Here is an 18,781-nt window from a genome sequence, read left to right as displayed (position 1 = left end):
TTTTAGGCCACATTTGTAAAAACAGTGGAGGATCCCTTTAACGGGTCTATTGGCCGACCGGATTAAGACGCGTTTTGTGCATGCATTGAAAGGATCGGACAGCGTAGATTCCATTTAAAATTGGTTCAGAATACTCAACCCCCCCACCCCAATGTACAAATTATAATGCTTTCTTCCAGAAGTGAACATCTGTTTGACATATATCTGCAGGGCTATTGTCGTCGTGCTGCCACTTTTATTTGTTGTGTGATGAAAATAATCAAAAGCAGTGATAAAAACATTTTTATTTGAAAACGATGCAGTGGAAAAACAAAATAAAACAACTTATAAACCGAGCGTGATTCTGTTACATAAGGTAAATTAAACTGAAGAGGTGAACTTCCTGGTTGGCGTCGTAAAACAAGGTGGCACGGTGCCAGCTCTCATAACGGATTCTGGAAGCTGGCAACAGAGTCGGAGTTTGTCAAGGAAATTGGCAAATATGCAGAAGGAAGGGGCTGAATGTTTGCCTTTGCATCGGCTCACACAGAAAAGCTCTGGATTCTAACATTAAACGGGCATTGATCGGTTTAGTAAAAGAAGAAACTCTGACCGAGGACTTAAAGAAGTTAACAGAACAAAAAACTGAAAGAAATAAAAACCTGGCCAGGAACATGATTTAAAGCCCTTAAGTTGCAGTCTTACTTAGAATATGGAGGTAGAGAATAAAATAAAAATGAATTATAGACAGACTCTGTAGGAAATCATTGCACTGCATCTGACTTTATGTTAGTTTGAAAAAACAAATGAAGGAGGGTTGTTACAGTGAGGGGTCTTCAATCTGCCTCCTCCTCCTCAGATTCAGACTCTGTTTGGAGAGGAGCAGAAAAATCAATCAAATCAATCAACGATACGAACATCACGGCAGCTCATATAAAGATAACGTGGAAACATGATGATTATCAGGCTGTTTTTGTCCTGTGACGCTAAGATTATTTCATGTTTGATCAGATTATCGTCTGAGGTCTGACGTGTGCTGGGCAGGTTTGTCAAAAGCATCGATACATCAGGCACGGTACATTTATTTGTATAGCACATTTCATACACAAGGCAATTCAATGTGCTTTACATAATTAAAAAAATAATAATGTAAAATATTTAACAGTTTAAAAATCAATAAGAACATTACAACTATTTACAATCAACAATAATATGATTAAACACATTAAAAAGCATTGGTACTAAACCTATATATCCTGATACGATACTAATTTGCAAAAGTATCGATACTCTTTATTTTATATTGTGTATTGCTGAAATGCTGAATACACATTTTCATGTATTTTTAATTGATTTATTCTTTGAAGCATGATTATTGATCTATACAATTGCAAAACTTTAATTTTAGTGAGGTTAGTACACATTTATAGTCATAAATGCAATAATTGGCATAATTAGATTAGAGATTACCAGCTTTATAAAAGCAGCAAACAGGGTTGAAATAATATATAAATACATAAATAATTTATAATAAATACAATGTATTAATATATACATATATTTATATATTCTAATGGATAAATAAATATAATAAATTATTTATTTCAGTGGTTTTCTCATTTTAATATTATTAATATTAATAAACTTGTGGTCCTGTTAATTGTTACATGCTGTAATAGAGGGGATTTTTTTTGCATTTTTCTTGTTAACAAAAATATTTCTATACAATTTTGGGGTAATGTTTTTTAATCACTGTGGTATTGAAAATGGTATCAAATACCGAATATTCTTACCCGAGTTTAACATTTTAGCATGGTCACAACCCTAGTTGAGAGTGAATTTGTCCTGATCATAAATATTAAACTTTTTCAATATTTACAACCATAACCATGACTCATGACCCCATGATTTGTGACGTGGAACAGAACATAACCAATCAAGACTCGAGCTGACCGAGGAACACGTATTGCTTCGTTCAAGGCAACTCGGAACTCTGCATTTTGGTGTTTAATATTCCGATCCGTGAGTTCAACGAAATATCTCCAACATGGCTGAACGATATAATAGTGTGAATAACTACACATTTTGTAAATCCATGTGTGTGCTGCATTAAAAGGCTTTTCTGGATGCTGGAAGGTTGAACACTTGCCTTCTTCTGCATTTTTCAGCCACTCGACAAACTTTTTCATCTGCTCGAGGAAAACGCTCTTTCCTTTGGCGAGGTGGGCGTCGTTGTACCACTTCAGGATCGCCTCCTCGCTCAGAACATCCGCTTTAAAGTTTGGATCACAAGAGAAAAGGAACAAACACATCAAACAGATGCAACTGCGGGAGTTCGACAAAACGTGGTTGCCAGGTTGGCGACATCAGTCAAAGACAACTTTTGGTCGAGATCCTTCGACCATCTGGAAACACTGGCACATGCACACAGAGCTTCCTGTGATATTTCACCTTTGTAAAGAAGCACAACGATTTTCTGGAACGCTTTCATAAAGTGGATGTTGTCATAACAGTATTCCTGGATCTTCAGCAGGAGGGTGAGCTCAGAGAGGCCCTGGGAGGTAAACGCCTTCAACAATGGGCTGTATTGCTGAGAATAGAAAAAAAAAAGAGAGAATTATTGAAAAAATTGAAAGACTTGTTTGCCACAACATGAATCACCTTTAGGTATCGGTGTAAGGATACACTCAATTTAAGATGTTATTTTTTAAAGAAAAACTCAAATAAAATATTAGGATGTAATTATGCAAGAGAGCTATAAGGGAAAAAAAAAGGATGAAGAAGAATATTGGGATGTAATGAATCACTTAACTGCTTTCAATTTGAATACATAGAGATATTTTGAAGAAAAATAACACTTTAGTTAAAATACAAACTAATTATTTCATTTAAATTGTCAAGATTCTTTTCTTTTCTTATAACCTTCTTCCAAACAGTTTATAATCATGGAAATGTTTCCTTTGGATATTATTTAATGTAATAATCTATGTTGGTTTGCATGAAAGGAATAAATAAATGAACTGTTTGAACTCATAATAATAACAATAAACTGCACATTTCTGCATTTATCACCATGGAAAGTTAAAGAATTTTATATATATATACATATATATATATATTTTTTTTTTAAACAAATTACAAATGTAAGAAAAGTTTATTCCTGGCTTTGAAATTACATATTTTTCTTAAGGTGTGACACGTGTGTGCCACTCTGTGCCGACAGTTCAGGCTTCATTTTGATCGTTATACCATGGGCTCGGGCCGGGTTTGGACTTTGCGTGTTTTGATTAGCTCGACAAATGAATGCGGACTTACCTCGGATCATTTTACATGCACCGCATACGGATGTGAATAGTGTCTGGTTGAAACGGGTTTGGCCTTAAAGAGACATCGACTTCATTTGGGTTGATCGGGTTCGGGCAGGGTCTTCTTTTTTGAGCCCGATTAAAGCTCTTCTCCCGCCACTGATGTCTAAACAAGCGTCACTAAAACAGTCACAGCGCCCCCTATTGTTTAAGCAGAGTACTGAAGTACACACTGAGCTGTGTCCATTTTTATCGTCTCTTATTCACATCGACTTTTAGCCGATTTAGGATATATATATATCCTCACATCTCTACTTCTGAACGTGTGACGTTTGCCACAACGTGTGTCACCTTTAGGAGTTTGATGGCTTGTTCTGTGACGAGCTCCTCCTTCTTATTCCACTCCACTGAGCTCATGACGCTTGACCAGATGAGGCTGATCATCGTCTGCTCAGAGATGTTGTTCTTGCTGGTTTCTTCACGAATGTAGGTGATGATCTAAAAAACCAAAACACACATTAATGAATGACAGCGCAAACAACACTGAAGACAGGAGAAGATAAAGTAAAATGTGATTTCATTAGAAAGGAGCAGGGCATACGTACATCTTTGAGGGGGTCGCCACGTGCCATCTGATCCTGGAGTTCTTTCTGCAGCTCCTTCCGAGCACCGATGGACTGCTGGTTTCTGGCAAAGTCGGAGATCTCCTTGAGCCCGGCGTCTGTGAAGTACTTGGAGAAGTGCTCGCAGCTGCGCTTATTGGCAGGAAAAAGCTCCTGTGAAAATAAAAGTTTTACAAACGACAATGAGAACAAGACTTTTGACCATTGTGGAGCAAAACCACAAACTAAAACATATGTTAGTTGATTAAATGACAGCCCTAAAAGCATATAAATAATTCCAACAAGTTCGTTTTGTTTTCTTTTTTGAAATAATATGTTACGGTTACATTTATTCAACTTTTTTCAGGAAATTTACTTTATTTCCTGACATGTTTCGACTGCCAACGGTCAGTCTTCCTCTGAGGCATCTACTTATTGCTTTGGTTTATCCCTATAAGTTCTTTCTTTAGGAAAGAATAACTTTTGGTTTTAAGCTTGCACAACAAAATAGTAACTCAGGGTGTGTATAACTGTCAGGGATCATTTGCATAACTCAATTTCAGTTCCAAATATATCAATCAATTATGCTTTTTTTTTGCATTTTCACATTGAAACCAATCTTTGTATCATAAGCATACGTCAAAACAATCAGTAGATGCTGCTCAGGAAGACTGACAGTTGGTAGTCAAAACGTGGCGGTCAAAGTAAATTTCCTAAAAAAAAAAGTTGTCTGAATAAATAAAACCATAACATATCAGTACTAAAAGCATCATAAAAAGGCTGAAAATTTTGGGATGTATTATAATTATATGCACATTATTATCATATGTTATCGTGCCAGCTCTCACCATCAGCCTGTTGTCCATGCCGACCTTTCGGAGACTGCCAGCGACGGAGTTGATGTCCTTTTCGGCGAGCCAGGTTTTGAAGACTTTTACCGCAAAGCAAGCGGAGACGCCTGATCAAACAGAAAGAAAACGGTTAATCAGAACAACAACGATAAATGATCACAACTAAAGCTTACATTAAAAACACCACTGTAAAGAAGAGTTCTGGTTCGTAGTAAAGAAAACTCTCAAATAAACAGCAACCAATAGTGAAAACAGTGTAGAACAGGGGTGGCAAATTCATTTTAGTTCAAGGGCCAAAGACGGAGCAGTTTGATTTTAAGTGGACAGATTTTATGCAGGAAAACGACTAATCTCAACATTATTAGCGTCTACGAATAGATAAAATACAAAACATGTAAAAAACTGACAATATCCAAGCAATAAGTGACAGATATCCGTCCCAACAGGATCTTCACTTTAAATTTCTTAGATTTTGTGACCAATTTCTAGATAATTAAGAGAAATATTGTCATAATTTGAGAAAAGTTTAAGAACTTTGTAAAAAATTTGAGTTTTTTCTACAGTTTAACACAAAAAATGACTGCAATCATTTGATATAAGCACCAAGAAAACTGTTAACCCCTGAAAATATTGTTGAGATTCATTTACACAATGATTCATTTTTACTTTCTCCTGCAGGCCAAATTGGATGGTGTAAAACAGGGGTGCCCAACGCTGGTCCTCAAGGGACCCTATCCAGCATGTTCTAGATGTTTCCCTCTTCCAACACACCTGATTGAAATGACCAGGATCGTTATCAGGCTTCTGCAGAGCTTGACGATAAGCTGATCATTTGAATCAGGGGTGTTGGAAGAGGGAAACATCACATGCTGGATAGGGGCCCTTGAGGACCAGGGTTGGGCACCTCTTGTCTAAAGGGCCGGATTTGGCCCCCAGGCCTTGAGTTTGACACGTGGTGTAGAGAGATTCAGCTCATACTTTGTTTGTGCCCAGTCAGTCGCAAGATGTCTCAATAACTACAACTAATGATGTAGCCTTTGAACAAACAAACATGTCTGGGACTGAATTAATTTGTCACAGAAATGAAACTAATTTATCCCCACTGATCTTAAAAACAACAAGGTAACAACTGAAACACACGTGGAGGAAAAAGCTCAACTTGATGAAATAGTTTGCAGCAAAGTTGACTGAAGTGTAAGCTCGAAATCCCTTCTAAATCAACACCAAATGTAAAGAATTGTATAATGTAATTAATGCATTTTTCACAGCATCACATTGATCTCTCTTTCTATGCATAAATAAAGAAATTAGATGTTTACCTTCTTTGACGAGGTTCTCGTTAAAGAGGCTGCTGAGGATGGACGCCGAGATGCTGCCGTTGGCTAGCAGGATCCCCGTTAACATGGCTAGCTTGTTACGCTCAGACTCTGTGAAACCTTTCAGGAACAGCAGCAACTGAAGAAAGGAATAAACACGTTAACAGGATGTTATTTGGTATATTTAGATTAAGCAGCAAAACATTCACAACATTTGAATCCAGAGAGAAACTTAAGTGTAAACACTGACGATTTTTAAGGAGGGTGACGAGTATAATTTTAAAGATTTGTTTTTCTCTTTGCTTACAGAAAAAAGAAGTCCATCATGATATAAATGCGTGTGTTCCCTGGGATAAAACCCAGCTACACTTACAACAGCATCAAGTTTACTCAGTAGCACCTTTGATCCTTGCACAAGTCCAAACCAAAATTACTTCGACAAACAAACAAATGACTCTACAGTGGTCGCAGTTACATTGTTTTTTTAACTTAAAATTATTCAGAATCAAATCATTCAGAATCAAAGAGTTCTGCTTCGTGTTTACATGGGAATAGTAATTCCCGAATTGAGGTTTACATGGAAAACCAGTTTATTCGGCTTTATTTAATTCCGCTTTAGGTCTGGGGGTTGGGAAGGTTCTGATTGGACAGGGGGCGAACGTGACATACCACATCTATCGGAAAAAACACACAAAAAAAACCCTTTTATTGTCGACTGTAACACAGAAGACCACACATGAGAACTGTTTTCACCTTTATTTTGATTGTAGTTTTGAAGCAACAGTTCGACAATAACACACTTTGGCCCGCAGATCGGAAAGAAGATAGGAGCTAATCACCGGTAAATAAAGCCCAGTAAAACTCTGAAAAACAATAACCAGGAATAAATAGTTGCTCCCTGGTAAAGACAGTAGCTCTAACAACAGGTACAATGATAAACATGGTGATATTACAGCCTGTGCAGCAGTATGGGGCTGCACTTACTCCGTCTCTGAGACTTAGTATCACCCGGCCGATGAAGACGTTCCATTTGTCGATGTTCGTGTGTGTAATAGGTCCATGCGTCCGTGTGAATGTCCGCATGTTTATGCCTCCGTCCATCCACTCTTTTCATTATATCCATGTCTTTTAAGACTCTTATCAAATAGTGTCGCTCTAGTCCGGGCGGCCATCTTGGATTACGCCATCACAAGAGCGTCATCGCCGCAAGTCGCGCATGCGCAGAACGACCGGAATTAACTTAAAAAGGAATTAAGTGTTTACAAGAAAAGAGTTATAGTTGGAATTAAAATCGGAATAAACCAGCTACCTAATTTGGATATAAGTTTAATTCGGAATTAAATTTGCATTAGGAATTAATTCAATTCAACTTTATTTATATAGCACTAATTACAACAAAGTCATCTCAAAGCGCTTAACAAAATAAGTCCATAGTAAGAAAGAAAGAACCCAACAAGATCCACATGAACAAGCATTTAGCGACAAAGGGAAGAAAAAACTCCCTTTTTTATCGGAAGAAAGTGGAAATAAGTGTTTACAAGGTCAGGTTAAATAGGATTTAACTTTTATTCTGCTTTAAAGAGGTATTAAAGCTCCCATGTAAACATGGCCAGTGTAAATATATTCAAAACAAACTGAGTGGGCTACTCATCAAATAACAGCATGATGGCTTTATGAACAGATTACCTAGAAATAGTAAATGACGAACTATTCATGAGAAATAACACTGGTTTAGTGTCTTTCTTCTAATATTTCTCCCCCTGCTGCGTATGATTGTGATCCAACAAAAACAAACCTTTTTGATCTCCTCCTCAAAGCCTTTTTCCAGGTACTTGTAACGCCTGATGAGTTTGTGAAAGACCTGAGAGGAAACGCAAACAAAAAAGAAAAAGTGATTCAGTAAACAAAAACCTCGTTCTTAAAAAAACAGAACGTTCTTTGGACCTGTGCGTATGCCAGCATGGTCTCCATGTCCTCTTGTGCTTTGAAGAGGCAGAACTCTGTGCACGTCATGTCGTCTGATAAAGTTCCTCCTGGAGCTACAAGGAAAACACCAGGATGGAAGTTGAAATTAATTTGACAAAATCCCAGACTTGATGCAAATGCCCCAATTAGAATTTGAAAACATTCTATCATTTTTGTCACCAATGCCAACTAGATTTGAATTCTGCACGATTAATCTAATCACAGTACGAGAACATGATAATGATAATAAACTTTATTTATAATGCACTTTACATTTAAAGCAAAATTTCACAGTGTGACAACGGGTGCATAGGAATAAAAGCAGGTTTAAAAATATAAAACAGAAAGTGAGCCATACAATATTAAAAACAAAATGAGATTATATATTGATTTTATTTTCTGACAGAACTGTACAATATTCGTTTTGGTTTTTTTATATATAAAAATACCTTAAGTTTACAGTAACATTGCAATATATTGTCTTTGCACTTTGAATTTTTTTTTCTTTTTCAGGTGAAAATAAATTGAAAACAGTACTTGAAAAGCTTTCATTTGTATTTAATTATACCTGTGCGTTTTAAGTTAAATGATCCAAATTCTGCATGTTTGTTAACCAGGCAAGAAGTGTCATTCCACCATTTATCAAATCGCAATAAAATGTCCCTAAATTGTGCAGCACTCGTAGATTTGTCAATGAACATAAGACTACAGATAAAAAATAACTTTTAAACAAGACTCTGGTACAAACATCTGTTTTTATAGCTTAATGTATTTGTACACTGTCCTAATGATTGAATAAATGAAATGAAATATAAGTTTTTAAATACTCACCGAGCATTCCACCGGCCACCAGGATGTCGAACAGAGTCTCAGCATAGCGTCGGTAGTCGAGTTTGGCGCCGGATGCATCAAGAAACTTCGCAACAGCTTCCAAGTCAGTGCCGGAGTCGTTCAGACCTTGTACGATACTTTCCTGAAACTGGGAGGGGTCAAACTTCTCCTTTTCATCTATTTAAAACAAAAACACACACCATTAACCTGAGTTTTTATCTTTTGGATGTGCAGAGAAAATAAAGTATTTCCACACATTTTGGGCAAATTCACCAAATGTCAAAAGCATTTATTTATTTAACTATTAAAATATAGATTATTTCGATTCGTTTTTATGTAGGAAAACCCACACATCGACCTATTGCACAAGTAAAATCCTCTAACTTATCAAGCTTGAATTCTCAGAGTATGTGTCAACAACCTGTTCTTTATTAGCGTAAATCTGTGTGCACACAATGTTATTTTATCCTCAATTTTTCACAAATATATAAACCAATACTTTCCTTATGGATTTTCAACAACGTATTCATGTAGCATTTAGTCTTTTGCTTCAAGATAATTTAATATTTAAGTACCCTGGGGTCATACAGCATGATAAGTGTCAACAGTTTTTTTTTTTTTAGAATATATTTTTTCCACATCAGCTCTGTATATACTACTTCAACTGGAGCAGTGTATTAAGCTGTTATTTTCCAAAGATTTTCTAATGAAAAACACAGCTAACTAGTGAAACTCACCTCTTTTACGAGTTTTGAAACGCTGGCCTGTTAGCGTAGGCTTTGGCTGCCTTTGATTACTCATAAAAACACTCTGAAAAAACAACACGTATACAAATAGAATTAGGAAACCACATTAAACAGGAAATGATGATGATCAATGTAACTTCTACAAATAAGTCAATAGTTTAAAAAATAAGAGAAAAATGGTTTTGGGGGGGGGGGGTTGGATAAATAGGAGGAAAAAAAGAAAAATAACAAATCAATCGTTCAAATAATTAGGCCAATCTAGTGGAAGGTCCAAAATGTATGAATCATAGAATATATATATATAGTGTGTTTCTTTTTGAAAAAATTCACAAATACATAAAATGTGCTTTAATTAACACAAAAACAAATAGATCATGCAACAATGCAATTTGTTCAGTAAAATGCTCTTAAAATTTCAAATATATTCAAAAGGCATGTTTGAATTTGATAAATATATCTATATTTCGTTAAAAAAAGGAGTAATTATCCAACATTAAATAAAAAAAAATAAAATAAAAAAAAAAATCAGTGCATAAATTAATATATAGATATACATGAAAGCCCCGATTTAATAATTTAGTGGGTATAGTGTCAATAATGTTCATAATATGATGATGATAACGCACATATTTGGAAATGAAACACACTTTTACTGGACAGTATGAAATGCCATATTGAATAATTATCGTTTAACCATTGGTTGAAGGAACAACATTGAATGTGAGACCGAAAACAATGTCGCATTTTTATTAAAAAACAAATAAATAAATACATTAAAAATAAATACGGGGATTTAATAACATGCTAGATTGACACTGACAAGGGGACATTTTAAAATTCTAATAATGTATACATTGAAAAACTTCTAAAACAGACCAAAGTGGACATGTTGAGCTAAAATTAAGGCCTGATGAGGTCAGGTGTGACCGATTTAAATCTCAACAGTTAGCGCTGCATAAAAGGGGTTAAATGTGTTTTTAAAACAACACGACATTGAACAACAAACCAACAATAACAGTGAGGAACCGTCAACAGCTCAAACACGAATAAATGACACCATGAAATGCAGATTGAGTCAACTCGTGACATGAACATCTAGTTCTGACAGCAAGCTAGCAAGCTAAGCTAGGCTAGCTCATGTCCGCTTTAGCTGTCTTTATTTTCAAAACGCAGGCCCACATTGCATTCAGATGGGTGTAAACCCAACCAGTGCACGACCACACGCAACAAGAAACCAGAAATAACTCACCGGAATCCTCTTTGAGTACAAAAACCGTCGTGAAAATGAGAATCAAGAACAACCTGTCCTGCGCACAATCGGCTAACGAGGAAGAGGAAATTGACGCGACGGCGCATGCGCAATTACGCAGCACATCAAAAGGCTTCAAATTTCATATAAAGTACGTCTTCAATGCTTTAAAACACATTTCGGCTATTAAAAAGCTGAAATAAACACACGGCAATAAATAAAGTAAGTGACAAGCTGTAGTTTAGAGCATAAAATGCCACAAGTATCAATTTTAAACAAAAAATATTGGGATTTTTGTCATTTTGTTTGCCATATGAACCAGTGAATGAGATGAAATATTAAGTATTGTTGCTATGTTGAATTAAGACACAGGAGGGGAGTATTGTGCAGTCCACTGCATGATGATGATGATGATGATGATGATGATGAGTCTGACTGACTGTGGGATGAAGGGAAAATTTTACTGCTGCATTCATAGTCAACTCGTAAATCTGGGATTTTTTTCCACAACGGTCCACATGCGACATCTGGCCTGTGACACATTATTTGCAAGAATAAACATTTTTTGTTATGTAGTCTAAATAGTAGACACCTCATTTACATCTTATATCTGCTTTTCTTCTGTAAATACAACAACAAACACACAACAATGTTCAGTATGAATAATTTATTTAAAATTAAAAGCATTTGTCATTATTTGAAAAAAAAGAAAAAAGAAAGTCTAATTACATGTTAAGTCAAATATAAGCCTACAATTTACTGTATATTTGTTTATGCTATTCTGTAGAAATGTAAATCATAATAACGTATTACAACAACCCTTTTGGAATAGCAGTATATACATTTGAAATTTAAGGTTGAAAATCTTTATTGTCATTCCTATTTAATTCGATTTTCATTTTTTTTTCATTTTAAGAGATTTCTGTTATTATTTCCATTTGTTTTATTGTTATATCTAATACGTATTTATTTTATTCACAGGAAAAACAAATCCAGCTTATTTATTATTATTATTATTATTATTATTATTATTATTATTATTATTATTATTATTATTATTATAATAATAATAATAATAATAATAATAATAATAATAATAATAATAATAATAATAATATGTTATGGTTTCATTTTATCAAGCAACTTTTATTTAGGAGATTTACTTTGAAATGTTCTTTGAAATTTTACTTTAATGTCCTGACATGTTTCGACTGCCAACTGCCAGTCTTCCTCATAGGCATCTACTGATTTTTCCTGAAAAAAAAGTTGTCTGAATAAATACAACCTTAACATATTATTTAAAAAAAGAAAAATAGATTCAAAATATTAGAAAATTAGATATAAATAGGAAAATGAAGCACCAATACACACGCAGGCAGATGGTGATGATATAAGGACAACATTTTAGCGCATTATCTCTGTTTTTACGAATAGTTATTTGTGATACGTATGTATAAAATCATGTTATCAGTTTAATTTCAAAGTATCACACACACACAGAGAGAGAGAGTTGTACTCACTTTGATTATGATTGAAAACGTTTAAAGGTCTTGTGTCCGATGACACGTGAACGCAGCACAGCCCCACCTCCCCCCAGCCCTGGAGGTGATTAAGGACTCCGTCCGGACGAGCCTGAGACGCCGCTACAGCCGCTGCCTACACCCGCCTCAGTGCATCCACAGCCCCGCTACGAGTGCTGAGAGTCTCCGTTCAGCCTCGTCCAGCTCCGGCGGATCCGAGCTCAGCAAAGCCAGCGGGGAAAAGGCTTCAGGAGCCCGGGGAACATCCTCCAGGCTGTGTCCGCTCCGCACACTTTGGATTTAGGACCAGAGCAAAGTAGTCCTGGTAGTGGAACATTAACAAGGCAAGTAGCGGCAGACCATGTGGTTCTAAACTGTGAAAGTTACATTTCTTTTTCTTTTTCTTTGGGCGTCTTTTGTAACACATCTGTTGCATTTTTTGAAACTCCTGTAAACTTTTCTTTGTCATTGTCTTCGTCTCCACTTCTCATTCATTCATTTCTTTATTTGAGGGAGGGGGGGTTGGGGGCTCCTGTGCATCTTTACCCCTTTTTCTTTGTTAAAGTGGACAGATGTAGAATGAATATTTAACACAATAAAACTAAAATCACTGTAACATCATTTCATCATCATAAAGTCTATTTGTTTAACAGTGTTTAAATCTGCTTTGTACGTCATTATGTGGCATATGGAAACTTTTACAGCTGATCTCACTCTTTTTCCCCTACGCTCCTGTCATTTAAACTTAACCCAGGGTGTTTTCCAACCATGGGGTCGTGACCCCATTTGGGGTCGCCTTAAATGTCTTGTAATAATAAAATAAAGAATTACGGATTAAAATTCTACATATATGGCAGGGATTTCTATTGTTTGATTTGTAATTTCTTTTTATGTAATTTTTGTGTGTGTTTTGAAATCAATCAGTGTATTTTTGTCATTTTGTATGTTTTTAGTTTCTATTATGTGATAATTTTTTTTTCATCATCCTTTTGTGTAGTTTTTCTGTTGTTTTGTGTGTATTTGGAGTCTTTTTGTGTGTTTTTGCTGTCACTTTGATACTTTTCTGTGTTTTTAATCATCCTTTTGTCTATTTCTTTGTAATAGTGTGTTTATTTAAAGTCATTTTGTATTTTTTTTTGGTTTCTAATGTGTGATTTTTCTCACGTTTGTGTAATTTTCTGTGTTTTTGGAGTCATTTTGCTTTTCGTTTTGTTACTTTTCTTTTATTCACTGTTTTGTGTATTTCTTGGTCATTTTGTGTGTATTTGGAGTCATTTTGTATTGTCTTGGTTCTATTGTTTGATCCCCTAGGGCAGGGATGGGCAACTTTTATCACAGCGGGGCAACAAGAATGTGATTGTGTGATCCGAGGGCCACATTATCAACATTAATACCAGTATCAAGAATAATGACAAATCTGAGCATTAACACAGGAAAGAACAACAGGTTTTTTATTGTTGTCTTTTTTTTTGTGTTCTTTTTTTTGTCATTTTGTGTGTTTTTGGAGTCATTTTGTGGATTTTTCTTTTCCTTTTTTGGAATTTCTTCCTGGCATTTTGCACATTTTGAGTCTCTATTTGTGTTTTTGTTATTTCACGTATGTTATATTTGCATTTAGTTTATTGTATTTTTGTCGTTTTGGGTTTTTTTTCTGTGATCGTTTTGTGAGTTTAGGTATATATATATTTTTTTTGTTTGTTTGTCGCCAGTTGCATATGCCTGCCCTACGGTGTAGAGCTGGGCGATATGGACCAAATCTGGCGATATACGATATAAATCTTGATAATTCAAATTAAATCTGATCAGAAAAACAATTCTGCATTAAATTTACTGATGCAAAATGCCACACAGGCACTTTTTAAATGAACAAACAGCTCTACATACTACAGGAGGTGACACTTTTGGCTTTTTCGCCTATAGGGGACAGCACGTGTGAGTGAGTTCTGTAGTGTGGCTTGTTTAAGGGAAGGTCTAGATCAGGACGCACTTAGCAATTCATCTAACTGAGCTTTTCATGCTGTTCTGAGAAGTAGAGAAAGCAGCGACTCCCAATACTAATATTTTGATACAAAATAAGCTATAAAAAAACTATATTGATATAGGCGATATTGTAATTTTCTATATCACCAAAATAGAACTCGATATATCACACACAATCTCAAACTTATGTACTTTCACTTTCTCAAATATAATTCTAGTTCAAATAAAATGCAATATAATGATGATATCTGAGCTGGCACATATTGTTCAGTATAACAAACATTAAAAAAAAAACGATGTATTTTAGTGAATAAAAAAAAGTTTCTTGGGTTGGAAACAAATGACTTAACTTCCTGCCAAACCAATCAGTGTCTGAATGGTCAGTGTATGTTTTCTTCATTGATTTTTCCCGTTCAGAAAAGGTATATTTCTTTATCATTGTCAATAAGGGATAAATAAATGTTTAAAAATCAGTAGATTGTGAATGTTTGTTTCTAAAAACCAAAAAACAGAAATACCAGAGGACAAAAAAAGGCTAGTTTTTCATGATGGTGCGATTGGAAGTTGTTCTTTTCAAAATAAGAGCACATATATGATGACGCTGTTGTTTTTGTGGTGCTAAAATATATGACTTATCTCTATATTGTCCCTGCTGTTTAAAATGTCTATTAAACCATTTTCTGTGCAAAATATTCTCATGTTTTTTTTACAAAAAAAAACCTCTTCCACTCCCACTTTGGTGTGAAACATTTGCAGCCATTTCTGCAAATGACAAGCCTTGTTTTGCCCTTTGAAAAATTATTTCCGAGTACGGTTCCAAAGAGATTTTAAACAGCAGTGAAGATATCGAGATAATTCATTTATTTTGGCGTCAGAAAAAACAGCAGCGTCCTCATGTACATGCTCTTATTTTGAAAAGAATAACTTCCAGTCTCACCATCATGAAAAACGAGTCTTTTCAATTTTGTGTTTGTTTGTTTGTTTTGTTTTTGTCATCTGGCATTTCAGTTTTTTTGTGTTAGAAACAAACATTGAAAATTAGGGATTTCCCGATACAACTTTTTCACTTCCGATATGATGCCAATATTGCTACCTTGCGTATCGGCCGATACCAATATTGATCCGATACCGATATTGATGCGATACAATAACAGCACGAATCATACATACTTTTATTACTCATTTTGTAGTGTGGAATGTTAGAAAATGCTTGATCAAGTTATGTTACTCAAACAGAGAACAATAGTCTGTAGGGGTCGATACCGATTTTTATTTATTTCCATCAGCCATAGCCGATGACCAATACAGACTGCCGATACTACTTTTCCTCCCTCAATTTACATCATATAAATTACTCAATGGTGATAAATGGTACGAGTCTCAATTTTTAAAAAAGGAACATTTATTGAAATGAACAAAGGAGAGGTAGAACAAATATTATAAACAGGTGATGCAGAGCAAGAAAAAGTAAAAAATATTTCTGCTCTCTGGAAATAATGAGGATCGGCAAACGCAGCAGCCCACATCGGCCGATGCACGTAAAAAACGCAAAAATCGGCCGATAACATTGACCGGCCGATGTATCGGTCTATCACTAATAGTCGGTAACAGTAGGTTTCTTTGTTGGAGTGTGAATCACAGTCACCTATGGATAGAAGTGCTGGAGTGGAACATTTTATCGGAAAGCTTATATCGTTGATTTTAGATGCAGTCCGATAAAATCCGATATTCGTTTTCTGGCTGATATCGGACCGATATCTGATAGGGATGTCCTGATACAACTTTTTCATTTCCTTTTTGATACCGATATTGCAGCCTTGCGTATCGGCCGATACCGATATTGTAATTATTTATTTTGTTGTGTGGAATGTTAGAAAAGGCTTGATCAAACAGAACAATTATCAAAAACTGAACCATTTATTATTAACCAATTGGTTACATAATTTTTAACCTTCAACATGATATCTACAGTATTCTACAATTTAATAAAATAAATAAAAAACATGAATTGGTAGAAAATCCGGAAATTTGAATCCGATATTTGTTTTCAGGCTAACATCGGACCGATATTGGATCGGGACACCCCTAATATCCAATATTGAAAATCAACATATTTTTAAATGTTTGTTTATCTCTTTGTGACCCTGATGAAGAAATATACCTTGAATTTTTCAATTTGATAACAAAAATGTTTTGTTTTTCAATTTTCTTTTCAGAACGGAAAATTCAATAACCAAAACATGCACTGACCCTGAATCACAGATGTTTAATGACTGCCACCCTTTCCTATTTAAATCACAGCCCACCCTGGGTCCCGTCTGATCTGTGGATATACCTGGATTTTAGATGCACAGAGTGATCAGCGGTGGATAAATGAAGTGAGGGTGGGCTTTACCCTCCTACATGCCCCCGCTTTACAAATATCTTATTGCTGCTGTCTGGAATAAATTACCGGCTGCATGAATAAAACCATTCACCCTGTTCTGTGTGTGAGACATTAAAACGTTTATTTCTGACATCACTGACATACTTGGAGTTACTGTAGCTGAAGAGCAGGCGTACAGTAAAACCACTGCTAGGTTTCATAAACTATACTAAAGTTCTCTGTGGGATCATGATTTAAGCTTCTAAAGAACAAAGAACAACAGTTTTCTTTCTAACCAATACATTTATTTTGAAAGGTCACGTAAATGTTCTTTATCGTTTTCACTCGTCGTTTAAAATGTTTATGAGAACATGTACAACAGCAGGAATGGGCGACTTTTATCACAGCGGCTGCAACACATCAGTTAATATTAAATCTGAGTTTCCTTTTTTGTATCCATTTGTTGTCATTTTGTATTTTTCTCTATTTTTGTGAATCTTTGTTCTCATTTTGTTTATTTTTTTTTCGTTTTCTGTATTTATGAATTGTTCTGTCTGTTTTTTGTTTTCATTTTGTATATTTGTCTCATCTTGTGTGTTTTTGTTGTGATTTGTTTTGTTTTTGGAATTGTTTTGTGTTTTCTGGAGTCATTTTGTGTATTTATGTTGTCATTTTGTATGATTTTTGTTGTGTGTTCCATGGATACATTTAAAATGTAACCTTTTTTTGTGTATTTTTCTGTCATTTAGTGTATTTTTGTCATCATTTTGTATTGTTTTTTTTTTCTATTGTGTGTTTTTAACATATTTTTGTGTATTTTTTTCTGTAATTGTCTGTATTTGAAGTAATTTTTGCTGTTATTTTTTTGTCTATTTCTTTGTAATTTTGTGTGCATTTGCAGTTATTCTGTGTATTTTTGTTGTCATTTTGTATTGTTTTTGTTTCTATTGTGATTCTTTTCAACTTGTGTATATTTGGAGTCTTTTTTGTATTTTTGCTGTTATTTTGTTATTTTTTGGTGTTTTTAATCATCCTTTTGTCTATTTCTTTGTCATTTTGTTTGTATTTGGAGTTCTGTGTATTTTTGTCATCTTTTTGTATTGTTTTTGTTTCTGTTGTGATTTTTTTTTTTTTTTTTTTTTATCATCTTTGTGTTAATTTTTCTGTAAATTTGTGTGTATTTGGAGTCATTTTGTGCATTTTTCTGTAATTTAGTGTCATTTTGTGCAATAAAAAAATAAGACTGAGGGCCACATGTGGCCCCGGGTGGCCAGATGCCCATGTCTGATATACAGTATGTCCCTCCTTTGTCGTCCGGCTGTGGCCTCATTCAGGATGCCAGATGGGATCTTTATTACCCCAAGAGTCACTAATCAAACAAACAGTGATGTGAGGCCAGTGAAAGGTGTGTGTGTGTGTGTGTGTGCGTGTGTGTGTCAGAGTTGTATGAAGTAGAAACACTTCTCTGTGACTTATCTCATTCAGCTCTCTAAAGATAAGCCATTGAAAGCCAACTTTGAGTTTGGTGTCTGATAATGTGGCCAAAGCCCCCGTGAGCCTCTGGGTGGGAGGCTTCAGTATAAATCAGGGAGCGTGCGCGTGCAGTGGCCATGGTGATGAATAGTGTTTGCTCTGTGCTGCCTGTTTAGCTCAGGGTCCGAGACGTGTGTCGCATGTTGGCTTTGAGTCAACACTGTGTGCGTGCGTGTGTGTATTTCTAAATGCAGTTTGCATGTTTGACTTTAATTAACATTCTGCTTGAAATGAAATGCATCATGGGACGGTTGAATATCAATAGTGTGCCCACGGTGCACACCTAAACAATGTCCCCTCCCCATTTAGTACTCAATCTTTTCATACTATCTAATGTGAACGCACTACATACTCATTTTGGCGTCACGCTTAGTATGGGTAGTACGTTAGATGACATTTACAACACAGCCATCGTTCTGAAACATGCAGGATGGAGAACACCTGTTGCAACAGATTTGTGTAAATGGAACATTTTTCTTTTATATAAAGAACGCTGAGTCATGAGTCGTAGGAGACCATGTTTTCCTGCTTCTGCTGCA

General features: G+C 35.3%; 2 protein-coding genes across 7 annotated transcripts in view; one reads left to right on the top strand and one right to left on the bottom strand.

Moving 5' to 3' along the window:
- Window positions 1–266: 266 nt before the first annotated feature.
- On the bottom strand, window positions 267–10,945 carry LOC114455590 (basic leucine zipper and W2 domain-containing protein 1-A-like). Its single transcript, XM_028436923.1, has 12 exons — window positions 10,845–10,945; window positions 9,587–9,659; window positions 8,850–9,026; window positions 7,998–8,092; window positions 7,849–7,914; window positions 6,057–6,192; window positions 4,735–4,844; window positions 3,890–4,060; window positions 3,636–3,782; window positions 2,431–2,569; window positions 2,129–2,251; window positions 267–847 (listed from the first exon to the last, which is right to left on the bottom strand). The coding sequence occupies exons 2-12, from the start codon at window positions 9,648–9,650 to the stop codon at window positions 816–818; spliced, it is 1,260 nt and encodes a 419-aa protein (XP_028292724.1). The 5' UTR covers window positions 9,651–9,659; window positions 10,845–10,945; the 3' UTR covers window positions 267–815.
- Window positions 10,946–12,435: 1,490 nt separating this feature from the next.
- Window positions 12,436–18,781, top strand: part of myo1b (myosin IB) — a 93,064-nt gene continuing 86,718 nt past the window's right edge. For 5 of the 6 annotated variants that reach the window (XM_028435790.1, XM_028435794.1, XM_028435791.1 and 2 more), the window contains exon 1: window positions 12,436–12,708. The gene's annotated coding sequence lies outside the window, so the exon portion shown is untranslated. Of the gene's footprint in view, window positions 12,709–17,780; window positions 17,786–18,781 lie in introns of those variants that run through there. The other variant, XM_028435789.1, reaches the window with a different exon arrangement.

Source organism: Gouania willdenowi, chromosome 21, assembly GCF_900634775.1.
Source record: "Gouania willdenowi chromosome 21, fGouWil2.1, whole genome shotgun sequence".
Lineage (NCBI taxonomy): Eukaryota > Metazoa > Chordata > Actinopteri > Blenniiformes > Gobiesocidae > Gouania > Gouania willdenowi.
The sequence above is the reverse complement of the archived record's forward strand: the minus strand, read 5'-3'. Positions and strand labels throughout refer to the sequence as shown.

Bases quoted from the DNA above. Each gene is read 5' to 3' on its own strand.
- LOC114455590 (XM_028436923.1), bottom strand. From the start codon at position 9,650: ATGAGTAATCAAAGGCAGCCAAAGCCTACGCTAACAGGCCAGCGTTTC. The intron at 8,093-8,849 runs GTGAGTATTTAA...TTTTCCTTGTAG, and splicing joins GGTGGCCGGTGGAATGCTCG to CTCCAGGAGGAACTTTATCA. The intron at 848-2,128 runs GCAAGTGTTCAA...CTCTCCAAACAG, and splicing joins GCTGAAAAATGCAGAAGAAG to AGTCTGAATCTGAGGAGGAG.